This window comes from Lindgomyces ingoldianus (assembly GCF_010093535.1).
Source record: "Lindgomyces ingoldianus strain ATCC 200398 unplaced genomic scaffold BDR25scaffold_28, whole genome shotgun sequence".
NCBI classification, from domain to species: Eukaryota; Fungi; Ascomycota; class Dothideomycetes; order Pleosporales; family Lindgomycetaceae; genus Lindgomyces; species Lindgomyces ingoldianus.
Window position 1 is genome coordinate 319,375 of NW_022985189.1, and position 18,695 is coordinate 338,069.

General features: G+C 50.4%; 9 protein-coding genes across 9 annotated transcripts; 5 read left to right on the forward strand and 4 right to left on the reverse strand.

The window, feature by feature from the left end:
* Positions 1-365: 365 nt before the first annotated feature.
* On the reverse strand, positions 366-2,413 carry BDR25DRAFT_291624 (MFS general substrate transporter). Its single transcript, XM_033688602.1, has 4 exons — positions 1,959-2,413; positions 1,661-1,889; positions 1,110-1,611; positions 366-1,020 (listed from the first exon to the last, which is right to left on the reverse strand). The coding sequence occupies exons 1-4, from the start codon at positions 2,335-2,337 to the stop codon at positions 607-609; spliced, it is 1,524 nt and encodes a 507-aa protein (XP_033544509.1). The 5' UTR covers positions 2,338-2,413; the 3' UTR covers positions 366-606.
* Positions 2,414-2,906: 493 nt separating this feature from the next.
* BDR25DRAFT_327230 (nucleic acid-binding protein) lies at positions 2,907-3,376 on the forward strand (the record flags this gene model as incomplete). Its single annotated transcript, XM_033692320.1, has 2 exons — positions 2,907-3,217; positions 3,277-3,376. 2 exons carry the CDS (start codon positions 2,907-2,909, stop codon positions 3,374-3,376), a joined length of 411 nt encoding a protein of 136 aa, XP_033544510.1.
* BDR25DRAFT_305432 (Lethal(2)neighbour of Tid protein) lies at positions 3,309-4,783 on the reverse strand (the record flags this gene model as incomplete). The annotated part of the gene is made up of 4 exons (XM_033690409.1): positions 3,309-3,995; positions 4,041-4,319; positions 4,366-4,610; positions 4,662-4,783. Coding segments are annotated over 4 exons (1,258 nt in total), but the record flags the coding sequence as incomplete, so codon positions are not given.
* Positions 4,784-4,957: 174 nt separating this feature from the next.
* BDR25DRAFT_344763 (chorismate mutase) lies at positions 4,958-6,106 on the reverse strand. The gene is made up of 3 exons (XM_033693977.1): positions 5,984-6,106; positions 5,278-5,932; positions 4,958-5,224 (listed from the first exon to the last, which is right to left on the reverse strand). Exons 1-3 carry the CDS (start codon positions 6,052-6,054, stop codon positions 5,147-5,149), a joined length of 804 nt encoding a protein of 267 aa, XP_033544512.1. The 5' UTR covers positions 6,055-6,106; the 3' UTR covers positions 4,958-5,146.
* Positions 6,107-6,266: 160 nt separating this feature from the next.
* BDR25DRAFT_291634 (mitochondrial division protein 1) lies at positions 6,267-8,770 on the forward strand. The gene is made up of 3 exons (XM_033688603.1): positions 6,267-6,514; positions 6,568-8,181; positions 8,231-8,770. The coding sequence occupies exons 1-3, from the start codon at positions 6,404-6,406 to the stop codon at positions 8,504-8,506; spliced, it is 2,001 nt and encodes a 666-aa protein (XP_033544513.1). The 5' UTR covers positions 6,267-6,403; the 3' UTR covers positions 8,507-8,770.
* A 145-nt stretch (positions 8,771-8,915) lies between these two features.
* BDR25DRAFT_305435 (uncharacterized protein) lies at positions 8,916-11,349 on the forward strand. The gene is made up of 2 exons (XM_033690410.1): positions 8,916-11,147; positions 11,212-11,349. The coding sequence occupies exons 1-2, from the start codon at positions 9,092-9,094 to the stop codon at positions 11,226-11,228; spliced, it is 2,073 nt and encodes a 690-aa protein (XP_033544514.1). The 5' UTR covers positions 8,916-9,091; the 3' UTR covers positions 11,229-11,349.
* Positions 11,350-11,972: 623 nt separating this feature from the next.
* Positions 11,973-13,181, forward strand: BDR25DRAFT_234056 (uncharacterized protein; the record flags this gene model as incomplete). Its single annotated transcript, XM_033685465.1, has 3 exons — positions 11,973-12,062; positions 12,109-12,363; positions 12,444-13,181. 3 exons carry the CDS (start codon positions 11,973-11,975, stop codon positions 13,179-13,181), a joined length of 1,083 nt encoding a protein of 360 aa, XP_033544515.1.
* A 243-nt stretch (positions 13,182-13,424) lies between these two features.
* Positions 13,425-14,034, reverse strand: BDR25DRAFT_305436 (ribonuclease H1 small subunit). The gene is made up of 2 exons (XM_033690411.1): positions 13,850-14,034; positions 13,425-13,793 (listed from the first exon to the last, which is right to left on the reverse strand). The coding sequence occupies exons 1-2, from the start codon at positions 13,974-13,976 to the stop codon at positions 13,444-13,446; spliced, it is 477 nt and encodes a 158-aa protein (XP_033544516.1). The 5' UTR covers positions 13,977-14,034; the 3' UTR covers positions 13,425-13,443.
* A 1,359-nt stretch (positions 14,035-15,393) lies between these two features.
* Positions 15,394-16,921, forward strand: BDR25DRAFT_335826 (cyclopropane-fatty-acyl-phospholipid synthase; the record flags this gene model as incomplete). The annotated part of the gene is made up of 3 exons (XM_033693052.1): positions 15,394-15,660; positions 15,744-15,806; positions 15,866-16,921. 3 exons carry the CDS (start codon positions 15,394-15,396, stop codon positions 16,919-16,921), a joined length of 1,386 nt encoding a protein of 461 aa, XP_033544517.1.
* Positions 16,922-18,695: the final 1,774 nt, after the last annotated feature.

Sequence of the window (18,695 nt, forward strand, 5' to 3'; positions counted from 1 at the left end):
GGCCGAAAATGGACGTTCTTAGGGCGGTTGAATTGACTAGGTACTGGGTGTGATGTGAAGCTTAACGTAGAATCATCGTTTGAGGGTTAGGTTCGGGCTTCTCTGTGGTTTCTTGAGGATGGATTGACAAAGACTGGAAATATACGCTGTACGAATGACACAAAATAGTGCGAAGCGAACCCCGGGAATTATGCGAACTATTCCAACGATACGGGCGAAATTCGAGTGTTGTTCAAACATGCTACATCTGTATAATTGGTCAGTTTTTACAACTATCAAACATTTCTTAACTCCTTGATCAAGGGATCATATTTTGTCCGTTCCCGGTATTAACATAACCCCGTGACCCATATTACCAAGTAAGACCCTCTTGACCTGCCCCAAACTCGAATTATCGCCGTAACACGCCATCTTCATATTAACATACCCTCAACTTCGTATACCAGTGACCCACAGAACGTGGCAAGCAACCCTTTCCTAAAGAAATCATGATAATCCCGTGGTGAATTTCTAAGATATTTCAAGTGGACCAGAGCAGATGACGCGACACGACTGCCGGCAGGGAAGCCGGACGACTCCTTTCCACATCTGAACAGGAACCCAGAATCAATCAGTCCTCTTCCTTACCTTCGGCAACCCAAACCAACAAGCCAACATAACAACATACATCCCAATACAAACCGGATGTAGCACCCACGTGCCCACCACCTGCGCCAAAATCCCTGTCGTAAACGGCGCCACCGCACCGCCCGAACTGCCTGCTCCAGCAATGAATCCAATAGCAGTGGTTTGCACATGTCGTGGCATGAGTTTAGAGAATATTGTTTGCGCACAGGGATACACCGGGCCGAGGAAGAGTCCGAGGATGGCGACGGCCATGGCGTTGCCGACGATGTTTGGGATTAGCCAGGCCAGGAGTTGGAAGGCCATCGAGCCGATTACGAGACCGACTACGAAGTTCTTTTCGCCGATTTTAGGCGCGAGGTGCGTGAGGACGAAGCGGCCGACTGTTATGCCGCCCTGATGAGTGTCAGTGCTGATTGGTGCTTGCTGGTGGGAAGGGAGATAGAGATAGAGAGGGGCGTATATGGAACGAGCAGCGGGCTTACCCAGAACCCAGCAGTTACGTATCCGACACTTGCGGGATCGCCGTCGCGGTATTTGATCAAGAAGGAGATGACCCATCCTGAAATGGAGACTTCAGCGCCTTGGTACGCGAAAATGAAAAGAGCTCCAAAGACCGTGACGCGGTTTTTTAAAGCTAGTTTTAGGTTGCGGAGTTTGGATTCTTGTTCTTTGCTAGCCGCTTGTCGACTTGCGGTTCGTTCGAGGGTAGAGAGTAGGGTAGGAGGAGTGTCCTCTTTGTAGGACCAGAATGCCCAACCCGCAAATGGAATGCATAGGAGACGTAGGCCCACGGACAGTATGTAGAACCGCGACCACAGAGTGCCTTTAGAGACAATGGCTGTGGCGATGATTGGCGCGACAATTCCGCCAACGCCATAGCTGCCGTGAGCGGCACCGAGGACTGCCGTGGGAGGATGAAGGTTTGCACAGAAAACGTTGTTTAAGGCGAGGTTGATGGCCATACCCCACCCAAGGAGGAAGAAGCTATGGATGTTAGCCGTTGCTGCATGGCTTTGTAGACCAAGAGACCTACGCTACGACTACAACTGGATATGGCGGTGCTGTAACGAGCATGATGTATGCAGCCAGCATAATCACTTCGGCGACTATGAGTGACTTCGCTCGTCCTAGCTTTCCCAACACCGTGTTGGTAAAGAAGGCAGCAAGAATGAAGCCTAGTGCGTTGCCGACGAAGATCAAGGACATGATGGCATAACTGATGTGGTAGTATTCCTCCATATACGGAATCAGAGCACCGGGGGCTAGAATGTGTCAATAGCAATCCTAAAGCCTAAATATTGTACAGCTACGTGACATGAGGTTCAACGTACCGCTGTCATTAATCCCGTTCCCGAAATAAATCAAACAACAGCTCAAGACTCTCCACGTATTCATCGGGGGTTTTTTCCAACTCTGCATCAACCCCACCGCATCATCCCCCCTTGGCGATGGAGGCCTGCTCATCTCTAACTCATTCGGGGTTCGGGGCGCGATGGGCTCGATAGGAGTCTGCACACCTGATAGTAGCTCCCGCGGGGTTTGGGCACCGGATTCAACTGGGCCCTTGTAACTTTTACCGAATGAGAATTCATCGAGTTCAATTGCTGTGGGAGTATGGCTTGAGTGTTTCTGATGAGTAGCGGGTGGGGTGGTGACTGGACTTGCTTCTGAGGCGGGTTGGATGTCGAAGAAGCCAATTGCTGCAGACATTGTAATTGGTCCAAGTTAAAGGGGTTTGGGACGAAGTAAGGTTTTCATTGATGATGAGAATGCGGGAAGAGAGAAACGAAAAATGATGGCTTTAAAAGAGGAAGTTGTGACAGCTCCAATTGGCAAACTCCACTATCGTCAGAGTCATTGCTGAATAATGTGATTAACGTGCGGGGACTGATATATGACGGCAGTGTCTAATTCTCATGACCAGTTCTTAGCAAATATGCATTCTCTCAGCCATTCAAATGGGCTCCTTGATAACGTTTGACACAAATGGGACTCAACTGGCAAACTCTGATAATGGTTGCGGCAAGCTGTGCCCACTTGAGGTTCGTTTGACGAACTTTTGCTCAGGTGGCGTATGTGCGTTTGAAGCCGGAGGAGGAAACGCATCCGAACAATAGCCTTGAAGGTTAGCGTGAGGTTGTTGGTCTGGAATAGGCTCGCCCGGCATTAGCGGAGGGCAACAATCGGCGGGAGTTCCCTGATTGGTCTCGGCAAACATCGCCTCATCGTTGAGCCCCAGAGCAGAAATATTTCCACTCACTCAACGCACTACCTCTAAAATGCCCCGCCCAAAACGAAATCTCCTCGCAACCGTTGAAGACACGCTCACACCTTTGGATGCGCTCTCTGAAGGCCAAGCCATCGCTCGAGTCACAAAAGCTGCCGGGAACAACCTCTACAGTGCGGACTTGCCTTCGGGAAAGCCGGTGCTGGTGGAGCTGGAAGCAAAGTTTCGCAGCACGATATGGATAAAACGCGGAAGCTATGTAGTTATAGATATGAAGGGGCTTGCGGATCGAGATAACAAGCTGGATGGCGAGATTGTGAATGTGGTGAGAGACGAAAAGCAATGGAGGAAGATGAGCTACTGGTGAGTTGATCTGCGGGGAAATGCAGATGCAATATGCATTGGTATTGATACATAGATAGGCCTAAGGAATTCGCTAAGAAATCGGCGTACCCTGGGGATAGCGATGAGGAGGAGTCGACGGTTGGGAAGATGCCGCCGGTGGAATCGGATGAGGAGTGAGGATTGGCTATTCGTTGTGTTCGTGTGTTGGTCCGCCGTTCGCTGTGACACTGTCGAACTCGCCTCTCGTCCCCCACCATGCGCCAAATACTGTGACGGCTAGAACTCCGACCACCGTCATCGAGCTCGCGGATGTGCTGGGGTACACGTTCCATGCCCACTCTTGTGCCGCCCAGAGCGCGTACTGGATAATCGGGTGGAAGCCAGCTCTCCATAATAGGAACGGGGTTGTCCACGCAATATAGGCATAGAATTGGTAGTGCAATGATCTGGCACATAGCATGCCAATTGCAGTTGCAGTAAGCATGGTGGTCATAATAAAGCTCGGCGTTACTCTCTTCGCTATATGATCCTGGTCCCGTGGCTCATCCTTTAGAAGCATTAGAAATTCACGGAGACTGCGCCGCTGCGCCGGCTTGTTCCACCGGTTGAGTCCAAACAGGGCGAGTAGTCCAACATGGACAGCGAGGAGGCCGATTGCAAAGGGCTTGGAGAGAAAGGTAGACTCATCTACGAACCTCCAATTGACAGTCCATTTGTAGAGGAAAACCCTAGTCAGCTGGAATGCCCTTGAAAAATACGATGGAGCCTGCATGCGGAACGGATATCCATAGCCAAGCTGTACATGTTAGACGGGATATTTCCGACCCATGGGAGAACTTACAGAGACTTGTAGAACTATCATGAGCTGAGTCATCATCTCCCGCGGCCCAACAGACTGGAGTGCGAGAATCACAATGGCAGGCAAGGGCAGCAGCAGACTCATTTTGACATTCAACCCGGTGGTGTAGAAGAGAGTTCCGAGATGCCATTGGTTTTTCTGATAGGCATATATGGCCGAAAAGAGTCCCAAAACTGCGAAGCAGTCATTGAATAAGCGGAGCATAAAGATGCTGTGTAAGCGCTTTGATAAAATGAGTAGCGGAAAGACATATGGTGGGACCTGACATACATTAGGATGGCACTAGTTGAAGTCTGAGAATTCAAACCTTTGCTGCTCGGTAGCACTGCATGACTACCGCCAACGTAAGCAAATACACGAATCCGAAGATAATCTGCGCGGTCGAGATGTTGCGCCCATGATCCGTGAGCGAGTAGAGGAGGCGATAAATGTGAACATGTGCGGCTGGATACACCAGAGGTCCTGTAGATCCCTCGATCTTCCTGTAATCGATTTCTCCTTTCATATAAATCTCAATATGCTCCATGTACGTTTTCCAGTCAATCTCCGTATCTGCTGTCAGTTAGCTCCACGTGTTGCCCTTGTTCAGCCAGAAGCACGGACATGGTATTTTCCAAATGACGAGGCCAGAGAGTAGAGTATCTGCAATCAACAGCAGCGGCGCTATCCATCGCGTATGTTTGGGATTCTGCGCGAGATCGAGGCACTGTTTGATGAGGCTCATATTGGATGAGGTTGTTGTTGATGGCAGGTTGGGGTTAGCGCTGGTAATATAGGGAGAGCGAGATCACGTGACGACCACTTCACGTTTCAGGTTCGGCGGTTGGGGGCATCTTTCAAACGGGCATGTGTTTCAGGGTCTAATATTCGTATGACTTGCTGCGCAAGCGTTGAAATGTGTCTTCTTTAGTGGACTGTGCCTTTCTCCGACCCTACCGATTCCGAGAATTCCGAGTCCGTCTGGGTTCACCATACAATCTAGAGCAAGTGTCTACATGGCCTCTCTTAGGATTAAAATTCCTTCTAAACTGGTGAGAACTTAACCGAGACTGTCGGCTTTCCAAAGATACGGATTCGCGTTTCAATTGCTATGCCCACTCCGTGCCTTCTAGTCGTTGCATGAGATATTCCACTTCCACTTCTTTTGTGAGCGGAATGACCCAGTCCTGATTGTGCATTAGACGCATGCGATCGATTGGAGAGACGGCTCTGGACCCACCTTATACATAGCCACAACGGCATCAGCATTTATTTTGACTGGGCTACCGTCGCCGTTCGATTCTGGATCAGTGCCATACGTCTTAGCCTTGAGTCTTAACCTCTCCAATACTTTCTTTTCAACCTTGGCATCCGTGATTGCATCATCTATTCCCTGCCTGTCCTCTGCTCTGATTAGCTTTACGAATCGCTCTGTTTCCTTCTGGAACTTTGCTTCTGCAACGAACTTTCCGAAGTGGATGCGTCGGGAAAGAGCTTGCAGACAGGCAACGTCACATGTAGCGGCGGACCCATAGTTCTCCTGCTGCTCCCCTCTGTCCCCATGGCCGTACTGTGAGCAGGCCGCAGGGAGGATATGTTCAATGTAGCTGTTCTTCAGCTTCTCATTCACGTTGACATTGTTAGGATGCAGAATCTTAGGGTAGTGCAAAGGCTTCAGGATGGGCGTCTGAAGGGCATCGGGAAAGAAGGGGTATTCGTCGGGAGACTGGTATCGGCGGACAAGGGACTGGAGACGCTCTTGCTGGCGGAGCATCCAATCGAAAAGACTCAGCGAGCTGTCCGGTATGTGGAGGCCGCCGGGAACGTATATCGTGTGATTTAAAGGAAACTGGACGCGCTCAATCAAGTGGAAAGTGATTGTGTCTTCTAGCCGTCTGCTTATAGTAAGTTCCTCAGACTCTTTCACAGGGTTGAGTTGAGCGTACATGAGTTGGAAGCGAATGTTGGAGAGATCCAATGCCTTGGAGGCGTCCGAGAGGTCAATGGCAGAGTCCATTGTGCCTCCAGCAAATATCTACTTTTTTTTTTTCCCGCCGATCGGAGAGGCGATCGAAGGAGGAGGGAAGGAATGCATAGCCTTCGAGCAACTTATAACAAAACATATAGAATCCCGAAGATCGGCACTCCAGGCTGGGTTGGGATGACGTCCGAGCGCCCGTGACAAGCAGCTTGCCGACTTTGTCGCATGCAACACCAAACGCCCATCGTCACGACTTGTCCCGCTCTCCATTGAGCCGTCTGAGGAAGACCTGCCATTGTGCCCTGATATCCCCTCCGGTCACGATGTTCAGCAGTATCTGAAGCGACCGCGTCCCTCGCTCCTTCTCTCCTTTCACCGCTTTCCCATGGACTCCTCCGATGGCCGCAATGGCTCGCCACAGCGTGGCAGGTCGACCAGTCCGCGGCCCATGACGCCGCCAGATGACGATGCGAGTATCATCGATGGCCTGCCTGATGTGAGTGACTACCCCGCGTCTCATTCCTCGCCCAGACAGCTAATTTCCCACAGCCGCGCCAGATTCAAGCTTTTGGGCGAAAAGTCACAGCTACCGCTGGACACCTCATAGGCGCGGAGGGCGTCGGCCAGCACTACCAAAATGCCCTCGGAGAGCTCCACCGAGAATTGCGACGTCCAATGCTGCAGCGATCCGTCTTTTCCTTCGCTCAAACCACCCCACGCGAGCTTGTGCGGTCGAGGATGTCTATACCCGAGATCCAACAACGAGCCCTGGCATTCCTTCCCGACGAGCTTCTCAGCAACATCCCCGAAGATAATAACGCTTACTCGCTGTTCGAGGGGTTCCAGGCCTCGTTGCCTGAAGAGCATGGCCGGAAAAAGAAACATGCGAAGCACAACTCTAGGGGCCAGAGGCTGCTGGGAGAGGCGGCCGAGGAAGACGACCCAAATCTGCCACCTTCAATGGTCTCGCTGAAGAGCCAAAAGCATAGCCTGAGCCATCGGCTGGAGATGATGGGTGTGAGAAAGCACATGTGTGCGGCTGAAATTCATGAAATCGACAACAAGATTGCAAATTTAAACACAATGCGCAAAATCGTGCTCGATAGGTTAGCGGGCCTAGAGTACGAAGAAGCCGACTTGGAACAGGAGCTGCTGGACGTCGATAACAAAATCGAAGACCTGCAGGAGGAGCTCGAAGACGCTGCTGCACTCGCTCCGAAATCTCCTACTACGTCCACTACTGTGAGCAATGAAGACGGCTCAACTGAGTTCATGTCCGAGTCTATATACCAAAAGATACCCTCCCCAAAGTCTAAACGCAAACGGGTAATGCGACGCAAATCCATGCCTATCCTCCATGAGCACTTGGAGCCAGGGTCGAAGATTAAAGAGATCCAAGCTCACAACGATGTTATCACGGCATTGGATTTTGATGCGCCATGGGGCACGCTGGTAACCGCAGCACTAGACGACACTGTAAGGGTGTGGGACTTAAGTGCTGGGCGCTGCATAGGCCTTCTTGAAGGCCATCTCTCATCCGTACGCTGCCTCCAGGTTGATGAAAATATCGTGGCCACTGGGTCTATGGACGCCTCTATTCGGTTATGGGATCTTAGCAAGGCCGAATACGCCCCATTGGACAACCGCATAAATAAAGATGGAGAAGAGGAGGAAGACGATGGCTTGACTTTTGAAAACGCGGAGGATGCCCCTCCACCCCCACCTCCGACAATCATGCAGGACTGCCCCCTATTCTCACTCGAATCTCATGTCGATGAGGTCACCGCATTGCATTTCAGAGGCGACACCTTGGTCTCTGGCTCCGCGGATAAGACTTTGCGACAGTGGGATCTGGTCAAGGGAAGATGTGTGCAGACGCTTGATGTCCTCTGGGCAGCAGCACAGACGACTGCATCCCTAAATACGAACAACGGCCAGTGGCGACAAACAGGGCGCGTTTCAGATGCCTCGGCTGATTTTGTCGGTGCAATCCAGGTCTTTGATGCAGCTTTAGCATGCGGCACTGCAGACGGAATGGTACGTCTTTGGGATTTGCGAAGCGGCCAAGTGCATCGAAGCCTGGTCGGGCACACAGGTCCAGTTACAGCCCTACAGTTCGATGATGTCCATTTGGTGACCGGGAGCATGGACAGGAGCATTCGAGTGAGTTCTGCCCGAGCAGAATATTTGCAGCATTTACTAACGTTTCTAGATATGGGACCTGCGGACTGGTTCCATTTACGATGCCTACGCCTATGACAACGCCGTGTCCAGCATGATGTTCGACGCTCGCCGCATTGTTTCGGCGGCCGGCGAAGACGTAGTGAAAGTGTACGACAAAACTGACGGCCGACATTGGAACTGCGGGCCTGGCGTCGGGGTAGACGACGACGCCACGGCCCTTTCTACCATCGAACGCGTACGGATTAAGGATGGTTACATGGTGGAAGGCCGCAAAAATGGCATGATTGGAGTTTGGTCATGTTAGTCCTTGAAGGTATGCATACGCGTATATATGGGAAATATAGGCTAGACGCTGGACTTTGGCATAGATGAGGCTTGTATTACCACCGAGTACTAGTATCGCATCAAGTTTGTCTAACATTATTATGTAATTCTGCATGCGAATGTAGAATATGCCATTCGCGGGTTATGAGAACAAGCGACTCGGCAGGGGGAGAGGGTCACGAGCGATCAGAGCTGTTCTGCAGGCTTGAGTGTTCGGAAAGGCTAAGAAGGTGGTCACCAAGCCAGATGGGATTATGCGGACGTTAGATACGCATTTAAGATGCATCGGTGTGGCTCGTATAGTGTTGAGTTTTCCGAACTGGCGATCACGGCAAGTCGAGCTTTGGACCTCCATTGCCAAGATACGTCACAGTAGCGGCTGGAATAAACAATCATCGCGGCGTTATTTCACCATCCTACACCTCTTCACCCCCACTACCCTATAGTCCCTCATTTTAATATACTCTTCATGATATTGTGAGTACGAAAAAGCATTCCTTCGCTCAATTGACTACTATTGTCGCCATCCTGCACACCCTAAACCCGTACCCTCCGACTCGTCACCATGACCCTTCTGCGGCAGGCCGGATCACTACCGCGTCTTCCTAATTTCTCCTCAAGAGCGTTGCTCATGCGCGCGAAGCTCCCTCAAGTCTCACGATCCCAGATCCGTGCGTCCTTCAGCAATGGAGGCCCCTCCACCTTCGCGAAGCGCCATGGGCCAGGTGCTTCTATACCACTACAGGCCCCGCGATTGAATAAACACAAGTCACCGATAATACGATTCGTTTCCACAAAGCCATTGCCATCCCCGAAGTCGCGATTCATCCGATTCTGCTATCGAACAGCGGCTGCGTTTGGCTTCTTTGTCGCTATCAGCGGTGGTTTGGTAGTCGCATTTTTCATCTACGATTATTCCACGTATAAAGAGGACCCGGCGTTCGAGGATATACCTGTTTCAGAACTAGCCTTGCAGCCGAGAAGAGGAGGACCCAAGAACCTGCCAATCGCGGACTATTTTGTCGACGATGATGATTGTGCGGAGAACAAGGCGATAAAACATAAGCCAAAGCTAGTGATACTCGGGACTGGATGGGCGAGTGTTGCGATTCTGAAGCAATTGAACCCTGGAGATTACCATATTACTGTCGTGTCGCCGTCCAATCACTTCCTCTTCACTCCGATGCTGCCGTCAGCGACAGTTGGAACGCTGGAGCTGAGATCACTGGTTGAGCCAGTCAGGGGGATTGTTCGGAGAGTCCATGGGCATTTCTTAAAAGCGAAAGCTGAGGATGTAGACTTCTCGGAGAAGCTAGTGGAGGTGTCTGCGATTGGGCCAAGGGGAGAGAAACAGAGCTTTTACCTGCCCTACGACAAGCTCGTTATTGGAGTTGGGTCTGTAACCAATCCTCACGGCGTCAAGGGCCTCGAAAACTGCCACTTCCTAAAGGACATAAGCGATGCCCGCCTGATCCGCAACACGGTGATTCGAAATCTCGAGAACGCCTGTCTTCCGACAACCACGGACGAGGAGAGACGAAGGTTGCTCTCTTTCGTCGTTTGCGGAGGTGGACCAACCGGTGTCGAATTCGCAGCCGAACTCTTCGACATGCTGAACGAAGACCTCGGGAAATTTTTCCCCAAAATCCTCCGCAACGAAATCTCAGTACATGTCATACAATCCCGCAGCCATATCCTGAACACGTACGATGAAGCTCTATCAAAGTATGCTGAGCAGCGGTTCGCCCACGATCAAGTTGACGTGCAGACTAATTCCAGAGTGAAGGAAGTTCTACCAGATAAAATCCTCTACTCACAAAAAGATGAGGACGGTAAGATCCAGACGAAGGAGATTCCGATGGGTTTCTGCTTATGGTCCACCGGTGTCTCTCAAACCGACTTTTGTAAACGACTCGCCGCAAAACTTGAAGGCCAGAACAACAAGCATGCACTGGAGACTGACACCCATCTCCGTCTAGTCGGCGCACCTCTCGGTGACGTCTACGCTGTCGGCGACTGCTCGACAGTACAGAACAACGTATCCGACCACATCGTCACCTTTCTCCGTACTCTGGCCTGGGAGAAAGGGAAAGACCCCGAGCAAATGCACATCCACTATTCAGACTGGCGCGGAGTCGCCAAGCGTGTCAAACAACGCTTTCCCCAAGCATCCGACCATCTCAAGCGATTAGACAAGCTATTTGAAGCATACGACAAGGACAAGAGCGGGACTCTCGATTTCGGAGAGCTTAGGGAGCTTCTCCTACAAATCGACTCCAAACTCACATCCCTTCCAGCTACCGCGCAACGCGCCCACCAACAAGGCCAATACCTCGGTCGCAAGTTTAACAAGATCGCCCAGGCGGCGCCGGGCATGCAATTAAACGAAGTCGACTACGGTGACCTAGATGATGCGGTGTATAAAGCTTTCGAGTACCATCATCTAGGCAGCTTGGCGTATATTGGTAATGCGGCGATCTTCGATATCAATGGGTTGAACTTCTCGGGTGGACTGATGGCGGTGTATCTTTGGAGGAGTGTGTATTTTGCGCAGAGTGTGAGCTTTAGGACAAGGTGTTTGTTGGCGATGGATTGGAGTAAGAGGGCGCTTTTTGGGAGAGGTAAGTTTAACCAACCTGTTTGCACGGTTTAATGGGAAGGGTGATACTGACTTTGTGTGGATAGATTTGATGAACTTCTGAGTCTGCGAAGGAGAGATTCATATGGCTCGGCTTCCTAGCACACCGGCTCCGGGATTTCTTTTGTGACTTTCTTGTACAATTGCCTTAGAGAGAGGCGTCTTCATGTATAGCACATATGTACGGTTTACGAAAATTCCTAAAACTCAGGATTCTTGCCTCCTGCTGTGAGTAAGTGACAAAACTATCTATGTACTGCCTATTGACACAAAGCATGGAACGCGAATGTTTGCTATTAAGAGCAGAAACCCCTATTCTTCTCCGTAGCTCTCCCCCTACTTCCCAGGGAACCTGTTGAGTACACTAATCCCTCTGTCAATGATCTCTAAAGCAGCTAACATGCTGTAGATCAGAGTGACCTCGAGAACTTTACGCTCTAGGAAGAAATTGCCTACTCTTGCACTATGGTAACTGGACAACATCGCGGAAGTAGAAAATGGATGATCGCGCCTTCCTTCAGCGCAACTCTCAAGGCATTCTCCAAACACCCATATCTCCAAAGCCATGATCTCTTCAAAGCTTCACCGCACCATCCAAGCTCGTTGGTACTCTCACACGTCCCCATTTTGTCACCTTTACACCTTGGACCTACGGTTCTCTTTCTCCTTCGTCCCTTCTCAAGCTCCTACGAACCGTTGCAATGTTGCCGTTGGTCTCGGAAAACATCATTTCTTATCCTACGACTACTCTCGAAGCTTCATCTTTCACTCATTCCTACTTCAAGCATCAGCGTCTTCCTTGCAACTCATGCCTCCACCCTGGGTTTTGTTCGATAGTGCTGCTTCCTACGGAGGGAACTGCAATGGTTCGGCGGAGCCAGACATCGCTGGTGTTGGCGTACATCTCGCTACTCTCCAAGTTTCCACTTTGTTGACCCGTCTAGGTGGTAATCTCCTTCGTCCTCGCCAGTATCATGACTACCACGGCCTCCATCCTCGCCATGATCCTTGACCAGGCTTTCGACTCTAAAGGCCGGTTTTCCCTACGAAGACCGGTGACATACTTCAGAGACCACTTTTTGGATACAGAATGGAAGAAGGATTATGCATGGCGTCCGTTTCTGGATCCGTTGATAATTGGGCTTGGGGATCAGCAGTTGATCACAGGATATGCGGTATTGCTTAGTGGATGGATCAAGGTTCGTCGTGATCGCTGCCATCATGATACGCTTTGGAAATACTTGGAGGAGCAGTGTCAATAACGTAAATGAGATCACAGGTTTCTCAACACACCTTTGCCCTCCAAGGCGCCCACTTCGTTCTCATCCTCTACATCTGCGCACTCTCATCCTCCTCCCATCTCGCCGCGCTCATCACTCTCCGCAAATACCTCTACAAATACAAACTTATCGCTCGCATCCGCATCACCCTCGTCATCACCTTCGCCCTCTTTCTCCTCGCCTCTATGATCGCCGCAATCGTAAGACCAACAATGGTCGTAGCACACGACAACAAACTCGCCGAAACCCAACGAGACCGCGTACGACGGCTATCATTCGTCCTCCCCATGTTCTTCATCTTCTTAGGTTTCTCAACCGCGTTGGTGTGCGTATTACATCACCCCCAACACACAATCCCAGGTTTGGCAAAGGAACGCTCCTCAGATTCTTCCTCAGCCAATTCCATCCTAGGCCTCGTCACGCGCAAAATCGCCGACTCAAACCCCCCGCAGACGACAGTGCCCTCGAACCTCGGTTTACGGGTCCTATATTATCTCTTCCTGAACCCGCTCATTGCGTTTATCGTGCAGATTATCCTGGCCGTGCTATCAGTTATCCTGGTCTTGAGTCAGAAGTTTGCGAGACCAACAGATGAGACGAAGTGGTGTGGGTTGCAGGATTCGGGCGAGAATACATGGGGGTTTGGGCAGACGCTCAGTGTGGTTATGTTGTTGTTGCCGGCGTTGAGTGCGGCGCAGACGTACCTGGAAGGGAGGCATGATATTCAGGAGGGGTAGGGGTGGGAGGTGGATTTGGGATATAGGTTGAATGATCAAAGGATTTGGTTGTGACTTGGTGTGTATGTTTGACATGCAGTACTCCTCTGCAGTTTTGCCCAAGATCCTGCTCCACATCCGACCGTGGGATTATCTACATTCATGGCACCCTCACAGCCGGGACTCTGTAGCCTCTCCGACACGATTCCTATATGTTACGCCATCCTCAGTAGTCCACGTGACTAAATCAATCTAGACGCTGATCCTGAAAGTACAAATACACTCATGTCTCCTCGCCATCCGTTTTGCCTTCAGGATCAATATGCATACTCTCCGCAAAACCGATCCATTCTCCAACCGCCCTCACATACGGATCCTCGCTCTCATTCACTGTCCCACCGTGGCCCCAAACTACAAACTCATCGAACGTTCCTACTTGTTCGATGGCCGAGACTTCTACCCGCGCTGATTGATCATGCGCGTCTTCATCCTCATCATCGGCGATTGTTCTGTTGCTGTTGGCTGTGGGAAGCTGTTTATCCGTGATATTCAGCACTGCGCCTGTGTAGTTCGACGGCAAAGCCAGCGTTGTGCCGTGGAGGGCACGACCGCGAAAGTACGCCATTTTCTTGTCTAGCCATCTATTAGTTCGTGTTTATATATATGAATTATCCTTAGACAACGCGTACCACTCTCTGTCACGGGTTTCCAGTACTTGTCGGTATCATGCACTAGACCATTGTGGGATAGGCGCGCGGGGAGCAGATTTGGGGTGCATTTTTGGGGGGGTTTTGAGGCTTTCTGGATTGCTAGCATTTTGTGGTATGGATTCTGGGTAGAGTATTGTGGTGTATAATTCTTGCGTTGGCAATTGGGATCGTGGAGTTTGAACGCGTCGACGCGTAAAGTGAATTGGAGTTGGCGGAGGTCTGCACGGACCAGCCATATCATGCTTCGAGCTGGACAGTCTTCGATGGCTAAACATATCATTCCCGTTTAGGCAGTTTGACAGGCATCCCTTCCTTCTGAAGTCTATTTTCACTCCCCAACTCACTTTCTCCGTAAACCCGGATAATTTTCTAACTATAGCGACGCCTGCAAAGCCTATCTCCTCCTCAGTTCTCGACTGCGACGTTTGGCTCCTCATTTTCTCCATCGGGAAACTTGAGGCATGCTGTCCCAAACTTAATTTCCACAATTGCTTTCGAAACACGGCAGTTCAAGCTTTCTAGCCCTATCACTCCTGCTTGGTGTCTCCTTAGGAGTTGCTTCAACTCTGTGGATTTTCTCCTCGGCGTATTCTTATCAAGAGTGTGGGGGTTTCCTTTTGCTCCATCTATGATTGTGAGATGCTGGCGATACTCGGATCTACCCGCGGAGATCATGGGCGACATGTCAACAGGCCATGCATAGAGATTCGGAGCCCAGAGAACAGAGCAGTATGATTAGGTTTGACGGTTATCTACTTTTGTATCATATCTGTCCTCAAAGTCACTTTTTGTAACCTTTGGCGACCGGAATGCGCTAGAACCGAAGCGGGACCGAGCAAAGCTTGTGCCCTTGCATGAAGCTCGCCCTGCAGCAGGACTGCCCCTCACTAGCCGGCATCCTGGACCCTGTTGCATCATCACGACGTTTGGCACATCATCCTCTTCATAGCTACGACTTCTACGCTCAAGGACGTGTGAGAGAAGACAGGAGTCGGCTCTATTGGCGCACTCTCCGTCAAGATGGCATCCCCCCAAAGAAGCACACACCCGTATGCATCCGGAGCTATACGACGACGATTTGTCGCACGGCTTGAGGCTCAAGTCAACAACGTCATTGACTGCTCGAAACGGCAAAGTGACCCTCGTCCATTCTGCAGGCTCAAACAGATTCCACACATCTTTCTCTGCTATAGACCGTCCGTCGGCTTTTCTTCTTCCGTCGGCTTCTTCAAATTTTTGCAATAACTAAGCCCGCTGTCGCTGTTCGTCATGGCGGGGTATAACCAGTGTTTGCTCATCTCCAGCTCTTCATTTGACGACTTCGCTGTTGCTGCGACTAAGCTTACAGTTTCTTTCATATTATACGGGACGCTCACGCGGCAACATTTTCCTCCAGGTGGTCTTAGGCCTATGCTGAGGTGGGCGAGCAATTGACTGGATTTAAGCTTGTCTTTCCGCATACAGGTTGAAAATAGTACCCCATACCGCATACGACGAGACCTTTCTCGCGTTTCACCCGTCCTATGGCGATCACGTTCCCCCTCGTTGGAGCTGCGACCACGATATGGAGCACCATTGCTGCGCAGGCTTGGGAGCCATTGGTTTCACTGTGCAGAAGTGGAACACTGTCACAGTTGCAAGGAATTCAGTTAGGGAAACTAGCGATCTATGAGAGCAGCTCGAGTAAGGCTTCGACAGTGTTTGGGTTTGAGCAGGATGAATTTCCAGTAGCCGTCTTGAATGTCCATGATGAGAGGTTTTGGGTGCGATTGGCGCTGTTCGCGGACATGGTGGGTCTTCACCCCTGCCTCTCATTCAAAACTATTCCATCTGTAGGTAGAAAGTATATGAGTAAGTCTAATCTAAATTTCAGGGTTTCGCAGAAAGCTATATGCTAGGAGAAGTCACATCACCAGACCTAACTAAATTCTTCCAAGTAAGTCCACACTCCACACAACGAGCTCCTCTAGGAACACAGATTTACCACCCATAAAGCTCTTCATCTTAAATCGCTCCACCCTCTCCAACGGCTCCACCCTCACCTCTACCCTATCCTCCAGCCTAGCAGCCATGCTGCGCGGAACCAACAACCTCAAAAACTCCCGCCTTAATATCTCTGCTCACTACGACATCTCCAACGACATGTTCGCCGCCTTTCTCTCTCCAGATATGACATATTCGTGTCCCATCTGGCTCCCGAAATCGCATCATGCGTCCTCGACCGAATCCCTCGAAGCCGCACAGATCCGCAAACTACAGCGCTTCATTGATAACACCCATATTAAATCCACCGACCACGTCCTCGAAATTGGCACCGGATGGGGCAGTTTCGCGATCCAAGCCGTGCAGAAAACGGGCTGTCACGTAACCTCCATCACCCTCAGTATCGAGCAAAAGGAGCTCGCAGAAGCTCGAATCCAGGCCGCGGGTCTCTCATCACACATCTCGGTGCTGCTCTGTGATTACCGGAATCTGGAAATCCCGGCTACGGGGGCTTATGATAAGGTAGTGTCAATTGAGATGCTTGAAGCGGTGGGAAAGGAGTATTTGGAGACGTATTTTAAGGTGGTGGATAGGGTCTTGAAGAAAGAGGGAGGGGTGGCCGCGTTTCAGTGTATTACGATGCCCGAGGGGAGGTATGAGGGGTATGCGAAATCGGATGATTTTATTCGAAGATACATCTTTCCTGGTGGCCATCTTCCTACTGTTACCCAACTCGTCAATTCCATCACGAATGGCTCAAGGGGAACACTCGTTGTCGATAGTATTGAGAATATTGGCCCGCATTATGCGAAGGCGTTGAGAATTTGGAGAGAGGGGTTTTTGGCCGGGTGGGAGGGGGAGGGCGGGATCAGAGAGTTGTTGGGGAAAGGGAGAGGCGAGGGAATGGAGGCAGAAATGGATGGTGAGAGTAAGGAGGTTTTTAAGAGGAAGTGGGATTATTATTTTAGGTATTCGGAAGCGGGGTTTCTGACCAAGACGTTGGGGGATGTGATTATTACGGCTGGGAGGGAGGGTGCAGGGGAGATGATGGAAGAGGTGCCGTTATAGGGGGTTGGAGGGTGCTGTTGGGGGAATGAGTGGATGGAGAGTAAAGGACTGAGATGGATAGTAGAAGAAGAGTTTGAAAGTGTCAAGAGGGCCATAGAATCTTGGAGTGAATGCACTCTATTATTTTCCTTTTTATTTGGTTTTAGACCAATATATCCTAGCCTATTTTCCCAATCAATTTGATAGATTTAGACTCTTTAACCTTTACAGTTCCCTAATTTCTCCTCGTCTAATATTTTCCGCAAACTTTCATCATCCAATCCTGCACATCTCTGAAACTCATCTCCTTTCTGCTTAATACATTCTTCACCCCCATCGTTTTCAGCAACAGGAAGGCAAAAGGCCATGCTCAGCCCCCGCGGAAAAGTTTTCCAGTATGAAGACTATATGCAGGGTGTACGGATTTTCCAGGCTGCAATGGAGAGTGGCGGGATCGGAGAGTGGGAGGGGTTAACAAAGTTAGATAAGGGGAAGGGGGGTGTGGGCTTGGTGGCAGATATCCAGCAGCGAGGCTGTGAAGTTGTTTAAAGCGTCTGGGTCTTTATCTGGACGGGGGCGGAGATGGCCGATTATGAAGTGTGCGCGGACGTGGAGACAGGGCTTCCAACGAGGCGTAGTACTGTACGATTGGGCGATTTTGAGGCCTGTACGGGTGAGATTTTGTGTACGTTCGTACGACAGGGAGGAGGAGAGGTAGGTGTACGTATTGTAACTGTTACGGCTCACGTGATCTGTACGAGTAGTACGATTTGATTAAAGTACGCTGTACTCTAGTTAAAACAGCTAAGACTATAGGTCTCTAGAGACGCAAGATTAAGGTCTAATTAATTAGTTCTCCCTAGTAACAAGAGCAGATAGGACTAGATGAGGCCTGTAAGGCTGCAAGAGGCGTGGATAGATAACTCTGCAATAGAAAATAGTCTGTAATAGGCATTTTTGAGACGACAGACAGATGGATAGATTAAAACCCTTAGAAAGAGATTTAAGCGTCCGCAGGCCTCCTGCTCGCCAGAGCCCTCATACCCCTCCAGAACCCCTATACAAACTTCCCAAAAAGGTAATACGATCTGTACTACGTACCGTACCTAGGGCATCATTAAACGTACGGTACGGCTCACGAACTCGGTACGTTCGTACTGAACACGTGACCGTTACGGTTCACTTTGTACGGACCGTAGTACGGCCCGTTGGAAGCCCTGCGTGGAGATGAGGTTGGTAATGTGCATTACTTGCTGCGGTTGTAGTAGTGTTTGTGTATGCGTTTTGTGGTTACGGAGACTTTCTCCAGGTGAAGGATGCATGCATGCATGCATGCATGCTTGCATGGATTGGAACTTCAGCTGGAATGAGCGCATGAAGGAAGGGAGCACAGTAGCAAGGGGACATGGGAGCATACTTCCTGTCTGCTGCAGGGGCATCACGGAATGTAACATTTGTGAATGTCGATGGCGCAGAGAAGGTGCCACAATGCAGATGCCGTGGTCTTTTGCGCCAGAGCGGCACGTTGGTCGCTGATCAAAGGGGATCGCGTGACCGAGCTCATAGAGTAGCATTTCAGCTCTGGCTGGGGGAAATGCCGAATGTTGGGTTTTGTGGTATGTGAAAAGAAATCAACAATATTATGGCAACTAGTTAGTTCGCGAATGATGCAATTTTGAGTTCCTTGACGCAAGCAACGACGGCAGAAAAATTAAATCGCCGTTGTCTAGACAGAGTCCAAAAAGAAGAACAGTCGATTTCTGTAGTGTGAAAAGAAAGCAACAATATGATATTG